The 24961-nt window shown below is 44.1% G+C and overlaps 1 protein-coding gene across 9 annotated transcripts in view; it reads left to right on the forward strand.

The window, feature by feature from the left end:
- Positions 1-489: 489 nt before the first annotated feature.
- The window catches only part of ubr5 (ubiquitin protein ligase E3 component n-recognin 5), a 31024-nt gene continuing 6552 nt past the window's right edge, over positions 490-24961 (forward strand). For 4 of the 9 annotated variants that reach the window (XM_079164387.1, XM_079164388.1, XM_079164391.1 and 1 more), the window contains exons 1-44: positions 490-700; positions 4231-4275; positions 4408-4489; positions 5691-5767; positions 7241-7360; positions 7947-8226; positions 8543-8702; positions 8932-9081; positions 9756-9967; positions 10199-10315; positions 10420-10530; positions 10738-10892; positions 11220-11337; positions 11516-11700; positions 11850-11959; positions 12423-12535; positions 12714-12875; positions 13023-13134; positions 13256-13410; positions 13501-13698; positions 13852-14062; positions 14353-14479; positions 14588-14739; positions 15193-15288; positions 16040-16163; positions 16312-16409; positions 16741-16898; positions 17385-17476; positions 17613-17759; positions 17954-18072; positions 18233-18359; positions 18474-18603; positions 18845-19005; positions 19183-19422; positions 19682-19805; positions 20050-20161; positions 20301-20432; positions 20804-20836; positions 21434-21691; positions 21800-22068; positions 22969-23180; positions 23363-23596; positions 23900-23973; positions 24088-24260. In XM_079164387.1, coding sequence (XP_079020513.1) covers positions 639-700; positions 4231-4275; positions 4408-4489; positions 5691-5767; positions 7241-7360; positions 7947-8226; positions 8543-8702; positions 8932-9081; positions 9756-9967; positions 10199-10315; positions 10420-10530; positions 10738-10892; positions 11220-11337; positions 11516-11700; positions 11850-11959; positions 12423-12535; positions 12714-12875; positions 13023-13134; positions 13256-13410; positions 13501-13698; positions 13852-14062; positions 14353-14479; positions 14588-14739; positions 15193-15288; positions 16040-16163; positions 16312-16409; positions 16741-16898; positions 17385-17476; positions 17613-17759; positions 17954-18072; positions 18233-18359; positions 18474-18603; positions 18845-19005; positions 19183-19422; positions 19682-19805; positions 20050-20161; positions 20301-20432; positions 20804-20836; positions 21434-21691; positions 21800-22068; positions 22969-23180; positions 23363-23596; positions 23900-23973; positions 24088-24260 — 6327 coding nt within the window. In that variant the 5' untranslated portion in view covers positions 490-638. The remainder of the gene's footprint in view (positions 701-4230; positions 4276-4407; positions 4490-5690; positions 5768-7240; positions 7361-7946; positions 8227-8542; positions 8703-8931; positions 9082-9755; positions 9968-10198; positions 10316-10419; positions 10531-10737; positions 10893-11219; positions 11338-11515; positions 11701-11849; positions 11960-12422; positions 12536-12713; positions 12876-13022; positions 13135-13255; positions 13411-13500; positions 13699-13851; positions 14063-14352; positions 14480-14587; positions 14740-15192; positions 15289-16039; positions 16164-16311; positions 16410-16740; positions 16899-17384; positions 17477-17612; positions 17760-17953; positions 18073-18232; positions 18360-18473; positions 18604-18844; positions 19006-19182; positions 19423-19681; positions 19806-20049; positions 20162-20300; positions 20433-20803; positions 20837-21433; positions 21692-21799; positions 22069-22968; positions 23181-23362; positions 23597-23899; positions 23974-24087; positions 24261-24961) is intronic. The other 5 variants (XM_079164393.1, XM_079164395.1, XM_079164394.1 and 2 more) reach the window with 3 other exon arrangements.

Raw genomic sequence — 24961 nt, forward strand, 5'->3', positions numbered from 1 at the left:
TTCATACGCTAACATTACATGTTACTATAGTGAACCTAATGGTTCCTCCATGATGGTAAAAATAAGTATGTTTAAATATTTACTGTACTAGTTTATAACTGCACAAACTATTCTCGTTTTTATTCTTTAGACACGAGAACCCGAAAATATCACTATTTTATTTGACATCCTATTGTCTTAGTCGGATAAGAGTCCTGTCCCTCGCAATACTTAATCCTTTCTTTGGCCTTTGTGAAACAATAATGGACCTGAAAATGACTGTAGGTGCATGAAAATGCAAACAACCACCGACGCATCGGCCGAACTGGCTGAGAACAAAGACAGTGGAGTGTGAAAGTGTAGTATTTTGTGATTACAGTAGTCTTGCCTTTCTTCTTGAGGCCAATCCCGTCCAATTTAACACATTTCCTGTTTGTGCTCAGGGTCCAACCAGCGGAGTGGTTGCATGTGCACTAATCAACACACAGAGAAGAAGCTTGCTAGAGTTAAGATGGCGGCATGTGGGTGAGGAGGCTGGGATCTAAACTCGAGGGTTTTCGCCATTAAGCGATTCCTATGAATCCACATATATACAGTAATCGAAAGAACAACAATTTCCACATCGTTCACACGTCTGTGTGTGATTTTGGATTGACCCCATGACATCTATACACTTCGTGGTTCACCCGTTGCCGGGGACTGAGGATCAGCTCAATGACAGGTATTTTGTTGCGGCCCGTGGAAAAGAAGCATTTTAATCAGTACTGACATGCGGGATATGGTATATAGTATTCGATATTGTTATTACGACCGATGTTGACATTGTCATGCGTGTTCAGTCGGGTTTAAATAATTTAAATGACCCCCCCAGGGTTGAAACAAGGCCCGGCATCTTGAACAATCCTCGTTAGCCTGCTGCTACCTAAACAGTTGGTCCAGTGCTAGCTCGAGGCTAGCTCGATGCTAACCCATTAACTGGCCATCGTACGAATAACGTTAGCTAACACTAGCGGGCTGTTTCCTTGCTTCTCTGGGAGGATTGGCTCACAGTCAAAGTTGAGATAGACAATGCGGGTTGGGGGATGGGGAAAAGAGAGGGAAATAAGGCTCGTAAAACACAACGTTGTTGAAAAGATACGAGTTTTCGTGTTCAAATCACACATGCACTCCTTTGACGTGTGTCAGTGTTTATTTTGTGGGTGCCTCGTTGATTATCATGATCAATGAAGTAGCTAACGTCAGCTAACGGATAGCTAGCGGCTAATGCTAGCACTGCTAATTCGCTGCCACGCTCTTGACAAAGCCAAATATTTGTGTTTCGTGTTCTTTTATGGCGTTGTATTATTCGAACGTTTTACGGCACAATGTACTCGCTAGCAACGTCGGAAATAATGTTTTCACAATTGTCCCTTTTGAACATCGCGTACCGAGATGAAATATCTAAAATATGCAGCGAGGCACAGTTAGCAACATTGCATTCACATTAATCCTGTTATCTACTTTAGTAAGGGGACCAGCCGAGGCTTATAACGTGTTTGTTATCGATGCTGGACTCATCAGCGTTCACGTGATCACACACTTCATTTCTTCACTCTTACCCAAATACCTAGAGCATACTCTGGACAGATAATGCAATTGCACACAATATTGTTAGTAGGGACATGCTGTTGGCATGCATCACACTGCGTTTAATGGAGCTTCTTTAGGAACATTTTTTGAAACTGAAGAGATCATGGGACAGCAGCAGTTGGACAAAATGTCCAGGAAATTGTGTGCGAGCTGTATTTTTGTCCTGTATTTTTGTCCGAACATGTGATTTATGATAAACCTATTTATATCATCCATTGAGATTGAACTGATTAATGAGCTGTTCTGTTTTTAAATGACCTTGGGATTAAGAACTGGGTATAGGCTCAGAGGATGTGAATGCTTTATGCAGGTTAGTGTACTGTCTTAATTCTGGGGGTCCAGCTGTTGGTTTGATTGACAGGAAAGCCTGGTTACTCTGCTCGTTATTGGAAAAAGTCACTCAAACATCCTGGTGGTTTGGACCATTGGTTCCTTAAAGAGGTCATGGCTGTTTCATCCCCAGGCATGCATGCCATTGCATGCTACAGTCACCATGTGCTGCTGGGAGGCCCCCTCCTCTCTCTTCCCCATGAAGGAACTTGCAGTTGTCAAAGCAGATAAGTGCCTCTATCTGAAGTTAAAAGGCTTGGTCCAGCTTGGCGCATTTGAAGCGATTGCCTGCCATGAACATCCGGTCAGATTTCCTCAACCACATGTCAGTGGTTTGCTTGACCTAGCTGAGGTCTGCTTTGACATAAGTCTAGCACGATGGAATGGCAAGTAGCTTTCTCCTGTAGCGCAATGGATGTTTAATACATTTTTTGCTGTGCTTTAGTGAGACTTGTTTTAAATTGGCCGTTGGGGCGGGTAGACTTTTTGTCTATGCTAGAGTGGTGCCATTTGTTTGATGGGTGGGTTAGCGAATGACAGACCTGGATGCTGCGTGAGTACATTTCTTTTACCTCCCTGTAGTGTTTGGACTGCTGCATGGGCTCTTAATGTGCTTCTGTATTGTGAGGAGAGTTCTACCGTTACCATTTGCATCTCAGACAATTTCTAGAGATTTTAAATTGTTTTACATTTGTCAGTGCGAGGGCACACTTCATCAAGCAGTGGAATACATTTACTTTCTGCTCAGGTTGTATGCCTACGTGGGCAACATTTTTGAATGCTTGTTTTTTTCTGTAATCATGAGAATTATGTATATATCAGTATCTTTATGTCTACAACTGGTATTATCATGTAAATTGTGTTTAAATTGTACACATGATTCATAACTGCACAGCATTTACATTTCCCTCTGAGGATGCGTTTTTGCCTCCTTCTTGAGTTTCAGTTCGGTCACTCATCACTACAAGTGCCCCAATGCTTCTATATCTGTGTGTAGTGACAGACCACATGTGGAGGAAACGGTTTGCAGAAGTATAAATTCAAGATGACAGCATGGAACAAATGGGTTGAGGAGTTGAGATTTGATGTATGTGTCTTGACACTAGAGACGAATCCGGATGCAATACATCTCAGACCACATATGTGGTTAAGCATGTTCGGTAAATAGAAATCCTTCACAAATAATTGAATGTATAGTTTTGGGGTATATTTCGGTGCATTAGGTTATTTTGGCTCCACACTTGCTTCACACTGTTTAGTGAGGTGGGGGGAGATATTTTGGGTGGCAGGGGTCTCAGAAGTAGCAGTCCTATTCATTTTCTGCATGGACAATGTTAGGTCAGTGGCAGACATGATGCTTCATGGCATGGAGGAGCATGAAACAGTCTGGATGGATTCATCAGTATAAAAGAGACAATCTTCAGGAACAAAAAAAAACCCCAATCATTTTTAAATGGATAAAAAGACGAGGAGCATCATAGTGAGACACGTCCAACTACTGAACTTACAATTCTGTTATTCTAAACATCTTTTTATAACTTTGGAAACAGTGTTTTATAAATCACTTTTGGATTCTGGATTATTTGTGGATCAATGCAGTGACTTAATGCCGTGACAAAGTGTTTGAAATATCTCTGGCGGGCCTCTCTGGCTTACATTTTCGCCATAGCAGAAGCCACTAAAAGGTCATTGCGTTTGATATCCGAAACTAACAGTGAAAAAACCCGAAAATTTAAATTGTCATCGATGACCAGAGCTAAATGCTTCAGTACGGTTTCCTCAAAGGTTTCATTACTGGCATCATCAGATTAGTTTCACAGCCACTCTGGGCTGTGACCTCTGCTCTGATATCCTGCTGTTAGTCAACCATATGTCACAGCTGATGAGGCAGCAAAACAATCCCCTCTTTCACGCCATTTAGTCACCATGGAATCATTTGATACTGTCGACTGGGACAGATGCTATAATCCTAATTTGCCTCATATTTGTTTGCCTATCGTGTTCAAGAATGTTTAAGTGATTCATTCTACATGTTCTGGGATTCCTATGCTTTACCAGATAAATAGAAAAGATGCACACGAGTTGAAGCCATTTGAAATGCACCTTAATGGTCTGTGTTAGGGTACAATGTTGACAGTTAAATCTGATGAAATAAACATGGTTTGCGCATCAGTGGCTCATGTTTTAAACTATATTCCAGTCCTGCATTTCTGAATTGCAAACATTAATCTGCATTAATTGGTTCTTAAACTGGTCTTACTTGCATTAATATAGTCGTCTTCTTCTTTTCAGGCTCCGGGAAGTCTCGGAGAAGCTCAACAAATACAGCTATAACAGGTACGTTAGTGTCAACATTGGAACACTGCTTTTGTCTAATTTGATCAATTGTTGTAAACAGGATGTTGTTTTATAATCATTCTTTATATCGTCTCATTAGTCTTCGTTCTTTTTCCCCCTTTTCGAATGCAGTCATCCACACCTTAGTCTGCTGGAGCAGGCCACCCTAAAACAGTGTGTTGTTGGTCCAAACCACGCCGGATTTCTCCTTGAGGTAATGCTACGAGACATTACATCATTAATGAAACACTGGCTCTAGAGTGTATGAGTCATGTTTATTTATAACCCACTAAAACAGTTCAGTATAATATAATATGGAGATTTCAGTTCAAACCCGGTCACTATTATCACATGACCTCTGACTTTGCTATAAAACACTTCTTTTATTTCATGGGTGGACTGGATTTGATGTGTTGTTTGTATTCAGGACACCACCCCAGTCGCCAAACCACATCGCACATTAGTCTGGAACCTCTCATTTTATTTTTGATTTCCAAGACGTCTTATTAATGTGCGTAGACCAAAATAACCCTGGACGCAATCGGATAGACCTACAACCAATCAAAGCAACGAATCATTTGACGCAGCGCTGAGTAAGGAACCAATGACACCAGACTAGAGTAGGCACAGATGAGCCTCAATATAGTAAATGAGTGAGTTCAACTTTTGCCAAATCCTGTCAGAAGTACAGAAAACACAGCTTTCTTCTCAAGGAGCAAAAACATACGTCCAAGTTCTTTCAATAGTGACGAGATAGCGGCTTCAACCGAAAGTTCCACATCAGCTGCAACCATCTTGGTTGTTTTAGTAAATTCCTTGAACGTTGCTCCTCTTTGCGATCTTCGTCTCAAACGTGCCCCATATTAGCTTAGCGGTTGCGATCGGCTCGTCAGAACTTGCTTGGAATCTGTCCAAAGCGGAGAGGGGGACCAGGCGCGTCAGAGCAAATAAACACAAGCTTGCAGATTCCTCTGCTTCCCAGGCAAACTTCAATTAGGCTAGTGAGGTTTGAACAGGGCTACAGACACACCGAGAGGCATGCAGCCGTTGACCTCCTTTGTTTATTTGAGCTTTTTGACAGAAATGTCACCGAACTGGGGCATGCAGGTGGATGTGTGTTCCGGATGAGTGGAGTTAACACACGGTAGCGTTTTAATGTTAAAGTCTAATTTAATCTAAGTAATGAATTATATCTTCCCGTATACAGCACCACTGACATACATAAACTGATATGCACAGCAGTAATCTGCCTGTAGACTCGGATGTAAAATGCAAAAGGTTTTTGAGTTGTTGGCTTTATGTTTGGCTTGATATATGTTTCAAATTCTAATATGATGATTTGCCCTTGCATTACAGTGCGGCCATAGAGTTAATTTTCATGAATCAAATGTGTGACATAAATGAATCTCTTTTAGGATGGACGCGTGTGCAGAATCAGCTTCGCTGTCCAGCCCGACCGCCTGGAGCTCAGCAAACCGGATGGCAGCGATGGGTGAGAGACCTCTTTATGATGTGATCCGTCCCGGAAACTGTTTCAGCTTTGGCACCGAGTTGGAAAACGGATTGCTTGGGGAGACGTCTAGCACAAGATGCACTGAACGCGCTCGGGCTCACTGATGAGGGTTTGCTGCGACGCCTCTCAGCCGAGTATGAAGCTGTCGGACATGATTTCACTTGTAGAATAATACTCGGGCTCTTTGCTCCAAAGATTTCAGTCCAGCAGGAGTGAGACATGTGTCTGAAAACACCGGTCTGTTCCCAACAGGAGTCCTCCCCACAGGCAGCTGGGTGACTGGGGGATGCTTTGGGGGTTTGCTTGTTATGTTGATGATGCCTCTAAAGCCTTTCTTACCACAGAGCTGTTTTTCTTCCTTAAAGTTAGACGCATTCCAGGGACGTTTGTGGTTCTTAAAAAATACTTTTTATTCCAATCTTGACACCAAACAACCGACGGCAAGAAAACTCGTTTATGTAACTTTCTAAAAGCCAGTTGCCTTTATGGTTGCGATTTAATTAAAATGCTTTTTTTTTTTCTTTCCTCTAGCTGATCTTTTTTTGTGTTGGCTCTGAGTATTTATTTTTGATGAATGTCTCATTGATAGCTGTCGATGTCCTGCCAGGAGAACAACATCCAACAGTGATTTGAGAGCTTTCAAGGCCCCTCTAGCTGCTAAATATGCATGTGAATCAGATTGTAAAGGCCTGAGGAGCTCCTTGCGCCAAACGTTTCTGCAGAGCACACGGTTTGCTCCCTGCCACAGACACAGAAGAGGTGGTTTTCACATTGTGATCGTTTTTCAGTCGGCACCATTGTGGGCTGCTGGGAAGCCGATGGAAAAGAGTGTGGCAGGTCGTCTTTGGGATTGTGTCAGCTTGTCTGATTTTGCTGTTTATGTATTGCATTTGAATAATTTGAATCCCTATTTCTGTATCCCATTGTCTTCCATTACAATCTGGTACTAAATGTGATTTATTATTTTATTGGACTTGTCTAAATTTTGTGTCACTGTAGTCCCTGTTTATATGAAGCGTTGGCAAAATGGTCATAATTCAGTTCCCCGGCACAGCAAAACACCATTTATACCAATTGTATTAAGAGCACGAGTTAAGAATATTCAAGTAAACTACTTTTGGTTAAAGGCATTCCATTATAGAGAAAGTTGAAATAGGAGAAAGTATTGCAGCCCTAAAACCCCAAGAACCTTTAAGAGAGGAAAGTCTTGAATGAGGAACGAGTTGCAGCCAATTCTGATTCCCAAGGGTGTTGCCATGCTAGTCTCCAAAATACCCCCCCACCTTTTTCACAATGTAATATTTAACAGAAAATGAATCCCGAACTGAGGGGTATCATTTAACAGACCTTGGGTAAATGTACTCTCTGTTGACCCAGGTCAGAAATGAGGTCGTTTGGTCCTGTGTGGGACTTCTGTAGGTTTGTAACTGATCTCCCATCTTTTGTTTCCAGTTCAAAGTTGAGCAGTGGTTCAGGGACAGGAAGGAGCTCCAGGCCAGGCAGGACTAGTGATCCGCCCTGGTTCCTGTCTGGCTCTGACACACTGGGCAGACTGGCAGGCAACACCCTTGGGTAAGTTCTGGGAGGGTTGACAGAGACCAAACGGTCCTGTGAAAACTCAGTGTTGAGAGAGCACAGCGCTCACGCTGCAGCGGATCAGGGCTGTATTCCCCACACTGTTCGTCATTCTGAAGAGAGACCTTCAGGGTGCTGTGAAATGTAATAAAATGTGTCCAGGAAAGAGCAAAGAGCATGGCCATGTTCATCGACTCCGCTAAACTTGCAGTCTTGTTGGTGCTTATGTTGACCACTGGAGAACTGAGTTCCTTACAGTTTAATGTTGAACAGAAACAAAGTGATAGTTGAAACGTCCAAAATATGTACATAATGCAATCATCATACTATGTCAAAGCTTTTTTTTTCTCTGATAATGCCTGATTCAATTAGAAAGATTGCCATTATTTAATTTCTCCCTTCCTGCAAATGGTGCTGTTGTGAAACCCTATTAGTCCGGCCTGCCCCGTCTCCGCTGTCACAAAGTCAATGAATCCCTCCGTACCCGGACGTGTGCGTGTGTTGAGTCTGATCTGTTAGTCAGATGGTGTTTTTTTTTTTTTGGCGGTTGTGTCTGACCATGGCCTTGCACTGTATGTAACAGGAGTCGCTGGAGCTCTGGTGTAAACGGAGGCAGCGGAGGAGGTGGAAGTGGGGGAGGAGCAGGGGGAGGCGGAGCTGGAGGTGGCAGCAGTGGCGGAGGAGGGGGCGGAGGCAGTGGCGGAGGCGGAGGCACGTCGGGGAGGTCATCGACGGCAGCTCGCGATTCCCGCCGACAGACCAGGGTGATCCGTACAGGGAGGGATCGCGGCTCGGGCCTGCTGGGTAGCCAGCCTCAGCCAGTCATACCTGCTTCTGTCATCCCCGAAGAACTCATCACTCAGGTACCAACTTCCCAGCGTATGTATGTATGTATGTATGTATGTATGTATGTATATATACACACATGTATATGTGTGTGTGTGTGTGTGTGTGTGTGTGTGTGTGTGTGTGTGTATATATATATATATATATATATATATATATATATATATATATATATATATATATATTTTAATAAAAAAGCTCCAAAAAGGGTTTAATAGCCTTTTCCGTACTGAAACAAGTTGTACAGTTGACAGCACACATTTGCCCGCTAATCTGCATTCACAATGCACACATTCATAAATGTGTTTGCTACTTTGTTGTCCTTTCCGCCAGGCCCAGGTAGTCCTCCAGGGGAAGTCCAGGAGTGTGATCATTAGGGAACTCCAGCGGACCAACCTGGATGTCAACCTCGCCGTCAACAACCTGCTGAGCCGGGATGATGAAGATGGAGATGATGGAGACGACACAGCCAGCGAGTCCTACCTCCCTGGAGGTTTGTCAAACAAAAGAACAACAGCTTATATAACGTGATGTTGTTTTTTAAGAGTTCGGGCTTAGCAGCCGTTCAATGTGTAATACAAATAGGCTTGTTTGGAAGAGTAATATAGTTATACAGTTATTTCATTATGATCATTGTAATGGTCTCGACAGTATTTGCCAAATTCATAAAAATAATAAATGTGTTTTTATTTGTGATTCTTTTGTTCCTTGGTCCCACGCAGAGGACCTGATGTCCCTGTTGGATGCAGACATCCACTCAGCCCATCCCAGTGTGATCATTGATGCCGATGCTATGTTCTCTGAGGACATCAGCTACTTTGGCTACCCCTCTTTCAGACGCTCCTCACTGTCTCGCCTGGGATCCTCCAGAGGTAACTCGACAACTCATTTCTGACTAGTGAAGGAAAGGCTTTCGGTGACTCTGGTTGTGAGGATGGAGCTTTAATGGCTTATTCAAAGAAAAGTCAACAGCATACAATTTGCAAAAGCAAGGCAGTGTGTTTTTCAGTATTTCCTTTTATATATTTCAAGAAAAAACTTGCCATGGGTAAGAGGTTAAGTATACTTGAGCTGTCTTACAATATTAATGTAAATGCAATGGTTTTATCTTGTTGTCAATTTTCTCTTCAGTCTGTTTAGCTTGACTTCTAATACGGGTGTTTGGTGTTACTGGCTATAAATGTTTGGTGTTGTGCTGCATGGCTGTAGTGGATACTGTGAGCTCTCTGAGAAAGGCCCGCTAGGCCCACCTGTCTTAGGGACCCTTTTAAGTCTATTCTAAAAACCTAGCTAGCCCACTTTTAGCCCACATGCATGCTTTCTTTCTGTCCATCCACTTCCTCTTCTACCTCGCACTTTAACATACAGGCGTGCAAACTGACTCACCCACCAGTGTAATTTAGACTCCCACTCAATCTTCAGCACTGCAATTTTGATTCTAAAGAATCGTATCTTTCTCTCTCTATCCTTAAAACTATGTTGACGGGTCTTTCCCAGAGAGAGTGGCTTACTTCTATCCCACTGGTGTGACCTTATTGCATACCAGTTCTCCTTCTTCCCTTAGAGCGCGACTCCGAGCTGTTGCGTGAGCGCGAGTCCGTGTTGAGGTTGCGTGAGCGCCGGTGGCTGGATGGGGCCTCGTTCGACACGGAGCGAGGCTCCACCAGCCGCGAGGGCGAGCCCAGCTTGGACAAGAAGAGCATCCCGGTCCAGAGCCCCGTCTCCTTGGGAGAGGAGCTCCAGTGGTGGCCCGACAAGGTAGGAGGAGCCCAAACACATATGTTGATTTAATGTTTATTTAAAAACAAAGAAATACAAACCTTTTACTACGTCATTGCATGTTGGAGTTTCGACTATTTCTGTTTTCCTTCTTGAGATGTTGCTGCAACTTGATTGACGTCCGCTAGTAGCAGATTCAGTTTATTGGACAATTTGGGTTAAGTTTTGCTTCACCTGACACTTACTGAGATCTCTAATTTTCTTTTATAGGATGGTGTGAAGTTTGTGAGCATCGGAGCCATGTTCTCAGAGCTGGTGGCGGTCAGCTCCAAAGGAGAGCTGTATCAGTGGAAGTGGAGCGAACCTGAACCCTACAGGAATGCACAGGTGGAGCATTCAACCAATGTGAATGGCCAAAAACTGTCGTAGCATGCTTAATGGCTAGAAAGTACTGGTCATTTATTTCACCTTTCTGTCATTTGTTCCATCAGAATCCTTCTGTTCATCACCCGCGCGTGTCCTTCCTGGGCCTGGCCAATGAGAAGATCACCTTATTGTCTGCCAATAGCATCAGAGCCACTGTAGCCACAGAGACCAACAAGGTAGACTATGATTGCTCCTCTTGACATGAGGACACGTGTGCTCTGCTTCCTTCTTGGTAGCAGCACTCGACCACAGGATAAGTTGTGTAACCAGAATATGTTGTTTGCCTAGATATGTTTCTATAGTGATTAACCAGCCATCCTTGCACTACAAATATTTAATGAATTATCCATTAACTCAAGTTTGTGTGTGTATGTGGGGTATAGGTGGCAACCTGGGTGGACGACACACTGAGCACAGTGGCCTCTAAGCTGGAGCACAGTGCTCAGGCTTTCCCTGAGCTGCAGGGCGAACGTATGGTGTCGCTGCACTGCTGCGCGCTCTACACGTGTGTACAGCTGGAGACTAGCCTCTACTGGTGGTGAGAAGAAAAACAGTTTTAACACTCAACCACATTGAACGGAATTGTAATTCTATGTTTTTAACTATAACATTGCCTCACGAATGTCACCATAACATTGTTATCCTGCCAGGTGTAGCGGGGGTGTCCATCAAAGTCACACGCAAAACGATAGGTTATTACACTTTTCTCTTTCACAGGGTTATTGATGGGGAAAGATTCTGCGTTAGATGCTATAACGAGACATTTAGCAGAGGCTACAATATGGATGTCTTTCTCAATTAAAAGTAAGAACGGTTTATGTCGGAGAAAGGTACGACTGTCTCACTGCTTGTCGTCTGTCTGCAGGGGTGTTGTGCCTTTTAGTCAACGGAAGAAGATGCTTGAAAAGGCCAGAGCCAAGAACAAAAAGCCAAAGTCCAGCGCTGGCATCTCCTCGATACCAAACATCACCGTGGGAACACAGGTAAGACAGTCGTTTGCCTGGGCGTGTCGTGATCTTGTATGTCAGCGTTGGACTAAGCACCTCTTCTGTTTCTATTTTAATGTTTATTATAGGTTTGTCTTGAGATTGTAAGTCCTGGCGTGAGCTCAATATGAGCTTTGCGGTTTGTTTAAAATCAATTTACCCGTCCCGTCCTTAGGTGTGCTTGAGGAATAACCCCCTCTACCATGCCGGCGCAGTGGCCTTTTCTGTCAATGCTGGGATTCCCAAAGTGGGCGTCCTGTTGGAGTCCGTCTGGAACATGAACGACAGTTGCCGGTTCCAGCTGCGCTCACCAGAGAGCCTCAAGAACATGGAGAAGACCACCAAGACCCAGGAAATCAAGTCAGTTTCATTTTGTGTAGAAAAGAGCCGTCCATTTTTGTTTATGAATGGTGTTACGTAATCTTTTTCCACGACACTTTTAACCACATTTGGAAGACGTAGACTTCAGCCCCCTTGGTTACACAATGTATCTTTGTCTTAATCCATAGGACGGAAAGCAAGCCAGAGCTGGTGAAGACTGAGATGGGTCCCCCCCCCTCCCCGGCATCTACCTGCAGTGATACCTCTTCCATAGCTAGCAGTGCCTCGCTGCCCTACAGTACGTCAGCTTCTCTATCTCCGTCTCTCTCTCTCTTGACCTCTAGCTCTCGCAACAACACTCGTCTCTCAACATTCCTCTCTATCTCCCGGGCACAGAACCAATTTCTTCCTCACTCTGCGCTCTCATTAGGCCTTCGACTTTGAAACAGATGGTGCGCAGGCTTTTATCAGCAAGGTTTTTTTTTCTCTGCCTGTTTTCCTGTGTTTGGCCAGCTGGGGTGTTTTGGTTGCCTTTTCTTTCTTTTTTTTAACCTCCCCTTATCCTATGAACCCCACAGCTATCTGTCTGTGTTGATAAGTCCTTTTCCCTGGTCCACCTGGTCACCAGATTATTTTTACTGTCCTAGTCAGGTGTATGATGCCGAACTCTTTGTAGTCACTAGATGTGAATACTAATAAGTGCCGTATCTGATTATTCTGTGATCAAAGGACTAACCGTCAGTATGCCTCGCTACTTGCAGAGCGAAGGCGTTCCACCCCGGCTCCCAAAGAGGAGGAGAAGGTGAACGAGGAGCAGTGGCCGCTCAGGGAGGTGGTGTTTGTGGAGGACGTTAAAAATGTCCCTGTGGGAAAGGTGGGTGCATCTGAAATGTCGCAGTGCATAGAAGATCAATGTTTACAAATGTGGTAACATCTTTGAATAATAAGTAAAGCTGGTGATTGAGTCCATGGCTACTTGATCCTGCTATCAATCACGTGTCCCTGGTTTGTCCTGACATTTCACAACATATTGCCTTCATACTATGTTCTAGGTGCTGAAAGTGGATGGCGCGTATGTTGCTGTGAAGTTTCCAGGGACATCCAGCAGCATGAATAACCAGCCCGCTGCTGCTGCTGCTGCTGCTGCTCCCGCTGACTCAGACCCATCATCACTGCTGCAGGACTGCAGGCTCCTCCGAATAGATGAGCTGCAGGTATAGACATTTACTTGATCCAAGTTTCTTCGTCTTCATCTCAGTATTTAGAGTTCAGTGTGAATGGAGCTGTGCAGGTGTGAGAATCTCTCCTCCTGACATTCGTATCGATTTAACTTTTTGTCTCCTTCAATCTGCTCCTGACAGGTGGTTAAAACTGGTGGGACTCCTAAAGTTCCCGACTGTTTTCAGCGCACACCTAAAAAGCTCTGTATCCCAGAAAAGGCGGAGATTCTGGCCGTGAATGTTGACTCCAAAGGTGAGTCTATGTCTTCTTTTCTCTGTCAGAGTAAACGTAATAAAGTTTTTCAATACATTTTTTTAGTAGTTTTCTGTACATTTGTATTTCCAACCTTTTTAAACATCTTTCCATCCTCCAGGAGTTCACGCTGTGCTAAAGACCGGTAGCTGGGTGAGGTACTGTATCTTTGACCTGGCCACAGGCAAAGCTGAACAGGAGAATAACTTCCCCACCAGTAACCTGGCCTTCCTGGGTCAGAGTGAGCGCAATGTGGCCATCTTTACAGCAGGACAGGTGAGATCATCTCCCAAATATGTGACGTGTGTTTTTTGCAGTTTTGCACGCATTAGTATATACAAATCTAAAATGTTGTTTTTCTCCCAGGAATCTCCCATCATCCTTCGAGATGGAAATGGCACAATCTACCCGATGGCTAAAGACTGCATGGGTGGAATTCGAGATCCTGATTGGTTGGACCTGCCACCTATAAACAGCCTGGGAATGGGGGTGCACTCTCTGGCCAACCTCCCCTCTAACTCTACAATTAAAAAGAAAGCTGCTATTATTATTATGGCTGTTGAGGTAAGCACAACCTTTTTATAAATACAATGTAAAAAAGAAAATCTGATTTATATTTAGATTCCTCCCCATAAATCTGTCTCAAAGTCGCAGTGGAACGACGTCCAAATGAGCGCTCGTAATCGATACTCGCATCGTCGTCTCTGTGCCCTTCAGAAACAGACGCTGATGCAGCACGTGCTGCGTTGTGACTACGAGGCGTGCCGGCAGTACCTGGTGAACCTTGAGCAGGCTTTCCTGTTGGATCAGGGCAGCCAGGCCCTCGGGGCACTTCTGGATCATCGCTGCGACGGGAACCGCAACATCCTCCATGCTGCCGTCTCCGTGTGCTTCCCCGTCAGTAACAAGGAGACCAAAGAGGAGGAAGGTAAGCTGCTGCTTCAGAGACGATCGATGTTAGAAGAGCTAGTTCCAATGTCGACCTAATAAATCGTTTTAATATTTGAGTCTGATCTCAAAAGTAGTTTATTTAGATTTCCTTGTTACAGTCGCATTATTCTTCAGTGTCTCTGTTTTGCCATCTTTATTAGAAAATGTCAAATCATTTTTCTCCAAACACAAAATGTTTAGTTTGGAGTCTGCTGCTGTGTCACTTTGATTGCCTGTTTCCCCAAGTCTCTCTTCTCTACGCAAAGTGACCACGCTGTTTCATTCCAGAAGCTGAAAGGTCGGAGAGAAACACATTTGCAGAGCGTCTATCTGCTGTGGAGGCAATTGCCAACGCCATCTCTGTGGTCTCAAGCAACAGTTCTGGGAATAGGACCGGCTCCTCCAGCAGCAGAGGGTAAATAAACGACTTCCTATGAGAAAGGAGTCTTTTTGCATCCAATGTTGTCCAGTAATATGGAAACTCGAGCGTCATTGCCGTTTTATTTTCTTCTGCTATCACCAGGCTTCGTCTGAGGGAGATGATGCGGAGGTCTCTAAGAGCTGCAGGTCTCGGCCGCCATGAGTCCGGCCCGTCATCCAGCGACCACCAAGACCCTGTGTCTCCACCCATTGCCCCACCAAGCTGGGTCCCTGACCCCCCACCCATGGACCCTGGTCAGTGCATCTGTTCAAGATTCTAAAATGTAGATAACCTGTCTGCTCTAAAGAGCCCTTTCAGACAGACAAGAATATAAATGAAAGGTGTCACTACAAAAACTACTTTTGCCACACTGCAGTCGAGAGGGTGTGAAAGATTTCCAAAGCTATACAATCCTGACTGAATGAGTAGAAACTGCCATGTTGTGTGTCGTAAGCCTTAAAACTAGAGTTCTGAATTTGTATTTAATCTTCTCACTGGTACTATGTAACAGCCCACCCACACCAGTGCAACCTCTTGAGTTGTTTTGCAACAGTTGTCAGTCTTAAAGAGCCTTACACAACTGTTCCGCAATGTTTGTGTATTTATGATTTTAACTCTACTTTGCCTGATTGAATGATACTTTGCAGTGAAGTGTCTCTTAACTGAATTGAAATCTACAATCTACAATGTTTTTATTTAATCAACAGACGGTGACATTGACTTCATTCTAGCACCAGCTGTGGGTTCACTCACCACCGCCTCCACTGGGACCAGCCAGGGACCCAGCACCTCCACCATACCAGGTACATGACCTCTTCACCACGGAGGAGGAACGAGAAGGAGCTGTGACCCGAACGCATTCTACATACTGATTCTACACACGTTGTACTACTGCTTCACAAAGAGACATCAATGTTTTTTCTTAGGATTTAATACTTGTTTCTTATATTTATATTATATATTTCTTAGTTTTTCAAGATTTCTTTGGAGCTGTTCCACCACCCACAATTTATTGCAAACTTTCCAGCTGTGAGCAAACCTTCTGCTTCTTTTTGTGCATTGCATTGTGGGAGAGTACCGCGTATTAACAGCACAACCTAAAATCCCCCGTATTTAGTATTGTTTGGTTTGAGTATACTTTGTTTTCTCACTTTTCTAGTGTGAACACACCAAATACTCAAAACCTTCTTAGAATCATAAATGGTTGATAGTATGGATTTGGGACACAGCAAATGCTTTTCGCTGTAAAATAAATGCTATTTGTTTTTTGATGATAATGTTAAAATTACATTGGTCTTGTATCGCAGCTTAAAATTGTTAGTGATCATTCCTAGAATTTAGTTATTAAGTTCATGCTATAATAATGTAGAGAAGCAGAGAAAAAGTTTCAGAGTTATTGCTAAAAAGGTTGTATATGACATTCTGATATTATTCATTATACCGTACCATTGTACTGGTGTAAGTTAGTCCTTCAGCTGTATACTGTGTTTTCATATACTCGTGGTTAACGTGTTGCGTCTGTCATCTAATGCTTTGTCCTCTTTATTTGATCAGGGCCGTCCACTGAGCCATCTGTGGTTGAATCTAAAGACAGGAAGGCCAACGCCCACCTTATCCTAAAGCTGATGTGTGACAGTGTTGTGCTGAGGCCACGCCTACGGGAGCTACTCTCTGCCAAGTACGTGTCTTTATTTCTGTATGATACTACTTATCATTGCTTACTGTACACAGAACGAATGCACTTTCTTGTCTTTATCTGCCGTTCTGTGTTTATTTTGCCTGTTTATCCGTCCCTCATGTATGTCCTTGTTGCCGTTGTTTGACAGGGATGCCCGTGGAATGACCCCATTCATGCTGGCAGTCAGTGGGAGAGCCTACCCAGCAGCCATCGCGGTACTGGAGGCTGCTCAGAAAATGGCCAAGGGTACGTTAATAAGTCATCTTTCTGTTGTAAACTGGTTTGTCATTTGAATGGAGGCTGTTAGTTTTGCAAACCCGTATTTAATTGCCTGCCTAGTATCATGCACATTATACTGAAGTTTGCATGACCAACCAGCCACCACCTCTGTGAAAAACATTCCTTTTTGTGAATCTGATGTCATTTTAAGTGGGTGAGGTAACAGCTGGGACATTGGAGGTCATCTGCGAGTTATGTGAATCCTGACCTATTTAGCTGCCCTGCTTACAAGCGCTAACTACATGTCGTAACTGGCATTCCTCCCGTTTCCATATTTTCCTCCAAATGTCTAACACAGTGGGTGACCCAGGCATTGCGGAGAAAGAGGATGCAGACTCTGTGTTCATGGAGATGATTTGCCCCTCGGGGACCAACCCAGATGATTCGCCCCTCTATGTTCTCTGCTGCAACGACACCTGCAGTTTCACTTGGACTGGAGCTGAGCACATTAACCAGGTCAGCCCGAGAGGACGTCATTACACTGAAATGAGAGGAAAAAGTGACGTGTTGTAGCCCATTCTATAGTGGCATTAACCAGTGTCTATTCAGGATGGGAATTTTCTTTGATAATTATAAGGTTTAAAAGACAGTTATGTATCTGAAAACTTGATACGCCCCAAAAAGAAACGGTGATCAAAATATTATTTGATTACTGCTACTTGCACGCCAGGTCAACCTCCGTAGCTTCAGGGGCTCCTCGTTTGTTTCCACCTTATAAGTAAAACCTCACTCATTTTTGTTGATCTCTTTAATGTGTAATCAGGGTTCATACGGTCATGACAAGACTCTGAAAGTCACGTAATTTGAAAAATAGCGATTTCAGGGGCCGGAGAAGTTTTGGAAAAATAAATAAACCCATAAAGTTTTGTCATGGAAATACATTTGTATAGATGTGTATGAACCCTGTATAATCATTTTTCATCACAATGACTTTGCGTGTAGGATATCTTTGAGTGTCGGACCTGCGGTTTGCTGGAGTCCCTCTGCTGCTGCACTGAGTGTGCAAGGGTGTGTCACAAAGGACACGACTGCAAGTAAGTCTCATTTTTGAGCGTGGCCTCATTAGATCTTTGTAAAAGGTTTACATCCTTCTTACCGTTGCGTTTCATCGCCTGCATTCAGCACTAGGTTGGTACGTATGATCATAACGCCGCTTCTGTTCTTTCCCAGGCTGAAGAGGACCTCTCCCACAGCATACTGTGACTGTTGGGAGAAATGTAAGTGTAAGACGCTGATCGCCGGCCAGAAGGCTGCCCGACTGGATCTGCTGTACAGGTTACTCACAACAACCAACCTGGTCACAACACCCAACAGCAGGTAAGACCCCTCTGATCTCTGTGTGGCCTTAATCTCCACTTCACCTCCAGTTTGTGTCCTTATTAATTGGCAAATACCTGCAGTCATTTCCAGCTAAGTCAGCTTGATTGTATTATTTTGACAGAGAAGATACTTGATATTGTGCAAGTGAGGCTTACGTGCTATTTCTGAGAGATTTCTATTTCCATCTGCAGGGGAGAGCATATATTACTGTTCCTGGTGCAGACTGTTGCCAGGCAGAGCGTTGAGCACTGTCAGTACAGACCACCACGCATCAGAGAAGACAGGAACCGCAAGGCTACAAACGCAGAGGGTAGGTTCAGGTTCCCCTCACATATGACCCAACTTTAAACCATCAGTGCAGACTACTCAACATTTACATGAGATTATTTAGATCCAGGCTGGATCTTTTTTAAATGTTATTGCTCTGAGGCATCTGATGTACGACAACATTCTTCTTTCCTCTCTTTCAGACTCTGACATGCCAGACCACGATCTAGAACCTCCCCGCTTTGCTCAGCTGGCTCTGGAGAGGGTCCTGCAGGACTGGAACGCCCTGAAGTCTATGATCATGTTTGGCTCTCAGGAGAATAAAGACCCGTAAGTCTCGGTGCAAAACACCACCCACAGCAGTAGAATGTGGTTGGTAAGAAGAGCTGCACCGAGTGCACAAGTATTTTGAGTTTTGTATTTTTTTTTTTTTGTATGTCCTAGACTTAGTGCCAGCAGCAGAATTGCCCACCTTCTGCCTGAAGAGCAGGTCTACTTGAATCAGCAGAGTGGCACCATTCGCCTTGACTGTTTCACCCACTGCCTCATTGTCAAGTGTGCTCCTGACATCACTGTAAGTCCAGTTAGTCTGCGTCAGCAACAAGATGCTTGTTGTCCTCCTCAACTTCACTTATTTGACACATAGGTCAACAAAATGTCCATTTCTGAATAATTCTTTCTTAGGAAAACACTAAATACGACCACCTCAATATTACCAGTAATGCATTTTCTTCAGTTTGTATTGCTGTTAACCCGCCCGTGCATATGTACGTTTTTTTTGATCGGTGTGTGTGTTTTTTGTTATCGTATATTAGTTTATAGACACCTTGCTGGGTACACTAGTGAAGGAGCTGCAGAACAAGTACACTCCGGGCCGGAGAGAAGAGGCAGTCAATGTCACCAGGAGGTTCCTGCGCTCTGTCGCCCGGGTATTCGTCATCCTCAGCGTGGAGATGGCCTCATCCAAGAAGAAAAAGTAAGAACACACATCAAGGCAAAGGCCGAAGGAATTAATTGTAACTTAAGTTACATCCGCTCAATTCTACCACACAATTGGGACTACACAATGACATCAATTACACACCATTTTTAAAATATATTGCAACATATTTTAATATTCTGCCTGTTTTTCTTTTCTTTTTCCTTCACCTAGCAACTTCATCCCCCAGCCCATTGGGAAATGTCGACGGGTTTTCCAAGCGCTACTTCCCTACGCTGTGGAGGAGCTGTGTAATGTAGCCGAGTCGCTGATTGTGCCGGTGCGAATGGGCATAGCGAGACCCACTGCTCCGTTCACTTTGGCCAGCACCAGCATAGACGCCGTTCAGGGCAGCGAGGAGCTCTTCTCCGTGGAGCCGCTGCCTCCGAGACCCTCACCCGACCAGTCCAGCAGGTCAGTTGGGTTTTAGTGCCCTTGTTTTCTTTATTTTCACTGTGTTATGGAAGATTGAAATGTGCTCATATTGTATCAGATAGTTGGGTAAGAGCCCCATGTTAATGTGGCGTGGCAAAGCAAAGAGAGGAAACATTTGAAATCATTGAGTCATTCACTGACTTGGAGAGAGGAAACCAAAAGCAGCAGACGATGCTTGATTTTTCTTATTCACCAGCTATAATGACTTCTGGTCTTGTGCTTCATTTTTTTCCCCCAGCTCCAGTCAGACAGCTGCCTCTTATATCATCAGGAACCCCCAGCCTCGGCGCAGCAGCCAGTCTCAGCCTGTCAGAGGAAGAGACGAGGAGCAGGACGACATTGTGTCAGCAGATGTGGAAGAGGTGGGGAGCCTCATTATGAAATCATTAAGGCCTTAATGAACTTTGCATGCAAGTGAATCCATGTATATTAGTGACACGTTGACATTAGCCTGCACGTTGTTTACACCGCATGATTTCACTGAGTTTTGGATGAATATTTTAATTTCCATTCTTATTACTGTATCATTTTAGTTGAGGATGGGAATAGCTCTGTCTTGCCTCCGAGCTTTCTCTCTTAGGATCCGTTTTGTTTTTGTCTTTTTAGGTTGAAGTTGTAGAAGGAGTAGCCGGTGAGGAAGACCATCATGACGACCAAGAGGAACAGGGAGAGGAAAATGCAGAGGCAGAAGGGCAGCATGATGAGCACGACGAAGATGGTGAGACACGCCCTACTTTCTTTTCTTTTTTTATATGAATGCAAGGGAACTAATGACGCCGTTCATAAGGTTTTGTGAACTTGAATCTGAAAACACCCAACAGCGAGTGAAGCATCTGTTTGTCATCATCTGCTCTTAGGAAGCGACATGGAGCTGGATCTTCTGGCAGCGGCTGAAACGGAGAGCGACAGCGAAAGTAACCACAGCAATCAGGATAACGCTAGCGGCCGCAGGAGTGTCGTCACAGCAGCCACAGCTGGCTCTGAAGCAGGTTGGTCAACAGCTGTTTTTCATTTTTCAGTTTAGGTTTCATTTTAGTTTTTCTTTTAAATCCCCCTTCATAAAACTACAGTTTTTTTTCTTTTTTCATGGTGGAAACGCGGTCACATTCTTATTGACCTCTTTAAACTGAAATCTCTCCAAATCTTTTTGAGGCTCCAACTGCTTACTAAATAGAAATTGCATTTCTGTCTTGCTGCACTGTGGTTTATTTTCCTTGAACTGCAGACGAATGCAGTCTTCACAAAATCATTGGTGCTTCACAGTCAGCATTTTGAAATTGTGGGGCTTTATGTTTGTAGAGCTAATGATACAGCAGACAAAATGGTCCCTGGCTGAATACCCCATGTATTTCATTCGCAGGCAGTAGGGTGTCCTTGGCATTTCCTATTTTTGGTAGGAGCTCCTCTTTACTTCAATGCATATACAGATGTCAGGGCAAGAGTGAATTTGCAAAGTGCATACACAGTTTCCTGCTGAGAGTTACTTCAGTTCGTCCCTTTCTCACATTCCACCGTTATTGTCTGTCATTTTTAACCAAAACTCATCACAAGTGTTGTCCTTTTCACCCAAATAACTCACTAATCAACCTGTAGCTTTCCCAAATGGTGTGGTGTTTTTCTTCTCCTTGGTCATCTAAAATGTCTTTCTTACTAATGATGGTGTTGTTTAGAATATTAAGTACATTTGAGACATTGCTGTTCTTTCAAAGATTTCCAATCTTTAAAAAAAACAAACATGAAAATGAAGTCCTATGTTATTTAGCACAAGGTGATCAACAGAGACTGCAGCTGTTGTTTTGACTTCAGTGTTGTCACCATCATATTAGTGTTGTTTGGCCTTGTAGTGGTGTGATTCACTAACCCGCACTCCTGCCTGGATAAATCTGATGTGACAGACAAAAGACAGGGAGGGGAGATGAACACAAAAGCCATTAAACTGGTCTCCTTTATCTTTTTTCTTCATCCCATCTCCTCCTCCTCCCCCCTGAAGGTGCCAGCAGTGTCCCAGCCTTCTTTTCAGAGGATGACTCCCAGTCCAATGACTCCAGCGACTCGGACAGCAGCAGCAGTCAGAGCGACGACGTCGACCAGGAGACGTTCCTGTTGGATGAGCCGCTGGAAAGGACAACTACCGCCTCCCATGCCAACAGTGCAGCCCAGGCTCCTCGCTCCATGCAGTGGGCGGTTAGAAACACCCCCAGCCAGAGGGCCACTGGGAGCGCTCCCTCCAGCTCCTCAACACCTGCTGGTGAGTGGAGCTGTGGGATTCTTTTCTTTTTTGAAATGTCTGTTTGCAGTTCCGGATGATAACAGTGCATATTGATCGTACCTGTAATGATCTTTGTCTTTTTCACAGCGAGCTCCACAGGCCTGATATACATCGACCCGACCAACCTGCGTCGCTCCAGTGCGATCAGCTCCAGTGCGGCTGCCGCGGCGGCGGCCCTGGAGGCCAGCAACTCCAGCAGCTATCTGACATCTGCCAGCAGCCTGGCCCGGGCCTACAGCATCGTCATAAGGCAGATCTCAGACCTCATGAGTCTGATTCCCAAGTACAACCAACAAGTCTACTCACAGTACCCTGCTGCTGTAAAGCTCACCTACCAGGATGCTGTCAACCTGCAGGTGAGATGCACGGCCGTCGTGTGGTGAACAAAGTACTCGCACTACTCTGTCAAGGCACCAAGATGCTGATTTCATAAGTTTAGAATAAGTACGTGCTACAGTGGTACAATTTAATTGAGTGTAAGATTGTTGTGTAAAACCCCCCAAATTCTGCATCTTGAGAGGTTAATGATATCTGTGTGTCATCGTATATGCAGGGCTGTATCGCTTCTGAGGTTTTTGAATATAGCTTTCTTATGTCTATCGGCAAAGGTTTTGATGTCATCAGCGAAAACAGAAAATCCTCAATTTGTATTAAATGAGTTGGAACGTTTTTATAAAATCAAATTGAATGAATATAACTCGGTGTGTGCGGCAAGCTGGAGGGCAGTTCTTTGACCACAGTAAAAATGTTGTTTTTCAAGGTTTGATAAAATAATGTGTATTTTGGAAATGATTATATCTATCTTTTTTTTCAAAACATTTGGAAGTTTGGACTTGAACTTTCTGTAGTTATTGGAAATGTTTGGAACACACAAGTCGGAAACGATCCTAAACGGCCACCACTGGAATCAAATCTTTCAAATGGTTCTGGTTCAATGTTAACTCGTATTTTCCTGGGTGGGCACTTAAATAAACACTATTCAACTGTTCTGAGAAGACTGATTACAACAACAACAACAAAAGCTAATCATTAAGTATTGTAATATTTAATTGCAACAGAACAGCATTGAAACATTCACTTTCAGAATCCAATAATAGTTTCAGGGGGATCCCTGTTAAATATGTAATCAAACTGCATTTGTATCCAAGATATTTGGCAGAGGACAACAATGACTGTCTGAACATTATCATGTTTTAGATAAATCTTATGTCTCGTGAGTTGAATAAGAGTGAAATGTTGATCATTTGTTGGGACAGAACTATGTGGAAGAAAAGCTGATTCCCACCTGGAACTGGATGGTGTCGATCATGGACTCCACCGAGGCTCAGTTGAGATACGGCTCGGCTCTGTCGTCCGCCGGAGACCCGGGTCACCCCAGTCACCCGCTCCACGCATCTCAGCACTCGGCTCGCAGGGAACGTATGACGGCCCGGGAGGAGGCCAGCCTCCGCACCCTTGAGGGACGCAGGTAAAAAATAAATAAAGTTTTCTGGAAATTCTTCCTAATCACCAAACAGTTATCAACTGATCAGAATAATAAATGGGACAAAATCTTTACACACACATTCTGACAAGAAGAGCTCTTTGGTCCACACTTTGTATTGAATGAAGTCCAGATTTGTAGTGTTCTCACTGGTTTTGTTCCTTCAGGAGAGCAGCTACGCTGCTGACGGCTCGCCAGGGCATGATGTCGGCGCGGGGCGACTTCCTGAACTACGCCTTATCACTAATGCGTTCCCACAACGATGAGCACTCTGATGTGCTTCCTGTGCTGGACGTGTGCTCACTGAAACACGTGGCCTACGTTTTCCAGGCTCTTATCTACTGGATCAAGGCCATGAACCAGCAGACCACGTTGGACACCCCACAGATGGACAGAAAGAGGTAAATGAAGAAAATCAGTTAAAATGCCGTCTTTGTTTTCAAAAACCGAGTTTACTTTAGCAGCTGTGTTTGGTTACAACACAAAAAGAGAAAAAAAACTTATTTGTTATGTTTCTGCATAAAATTGCATATGATAGCCACCGAAACAAAATCCTGCTATCACACAATTATGTCTATTGTCTTGCTTGACAAGGCGAACGGCAAGAACGGTGGTCATTAGGTTAGGACAACTGATTAACCATGGCTCATTAAATGAACCCTTCTTTGACTACAACAGTGTTTGTAATCCACTTTTATTTTAAGGAATCGAGAGATTTTGGAACTGGGTTTGGACAATGAGGATTCTGAACACGAGAACGACGAGGACACTAATCAGAGTAAGCCAGATAACTAACATCTAATAACAGTCAATGAGTCATAAATGTCAAAGAACTACTTGGAACTGTCATTTTGATATGTGTGCTGACAGATTTGTTTGTGCTTCACCTCAGGTTCAACTCTGCAGGACAAGGATGAGGACCCCGTCCCGGCTGAAACGGGTCAGAACCACCCCTTCTTCCGTCGCTCTGACTCCATGACCTTCCTGGGCTGCATCCCACCCAACCCCTTCGATGTTCCCCTGGCTGAGGCCATCCCACTGGCAGACCAGCCCCACCTCCTGCAGGTCAGTGTTGCTGCTCAGTCTGTCCGTGTGAAGATGGAAGGGTTAAAGATGCACGGTCCACAGACATCCTTACTTTTAACGGCATGCGACATCAGGCCATCCAGTGACCGTGATGGCCGGCGTGCATGTGTCAATCGCCCTGTTAAGAGAAAAAGATATCCGTGAAAAATATATATGAGTAAGCAGGTCACATGGCCCAATCGGGCATCTTCTCGACTTGTCGGTGCTTAAATGACACGTCGAGAAGATGCCTGGGTAGATAATGGGCCGACTTTGCGTTTTTATTAATCTTGCTACACGTCTTAATCAGCCCTTCTGCTCAGCCATAACATACTGTGTGACTTTTATGCATATAATGTACAGATTAAATGACGTGGCTGCTCACACTGAACGTTAACACAGAACCCCGGCCAGTTTAGTCCAGTTACAACTCCAATAGTTTAACAAAAGTATAGCTTCTTCAACAATGTTGACAAAAAGAAGAGTCTCTTTTCTTGATGAAATTCTGCTACAAACCAAAAGAATGAAAAGTACGGAGCAGACGATGGCTGCAAGATGCAGAAATATGTTCTCTGTTCTGCTGCCAAGTTCAGTGCTTGTTGGGCCGAGGCGGTGGATTCGGACTGATAGACAAATTCATGAGCTAGATTGACGCAACGCAATATCTGTGTAGTGGCCCAATGCAATCTTTGGCTTCAAGT

Source organism: Pholis gunnellus (assembly GCF_910591455.1).
Source record: "Pholis gunnellus genome assembly, chromosome: 8".
In the NCBI taxonomy this organism is placed as follows: domain Eukaryota; kingdom Metazoa; phylum Chordata; class Actinopteri; order Perciformes; family Pholidae; genus Pholis; species Pholis gunnellus.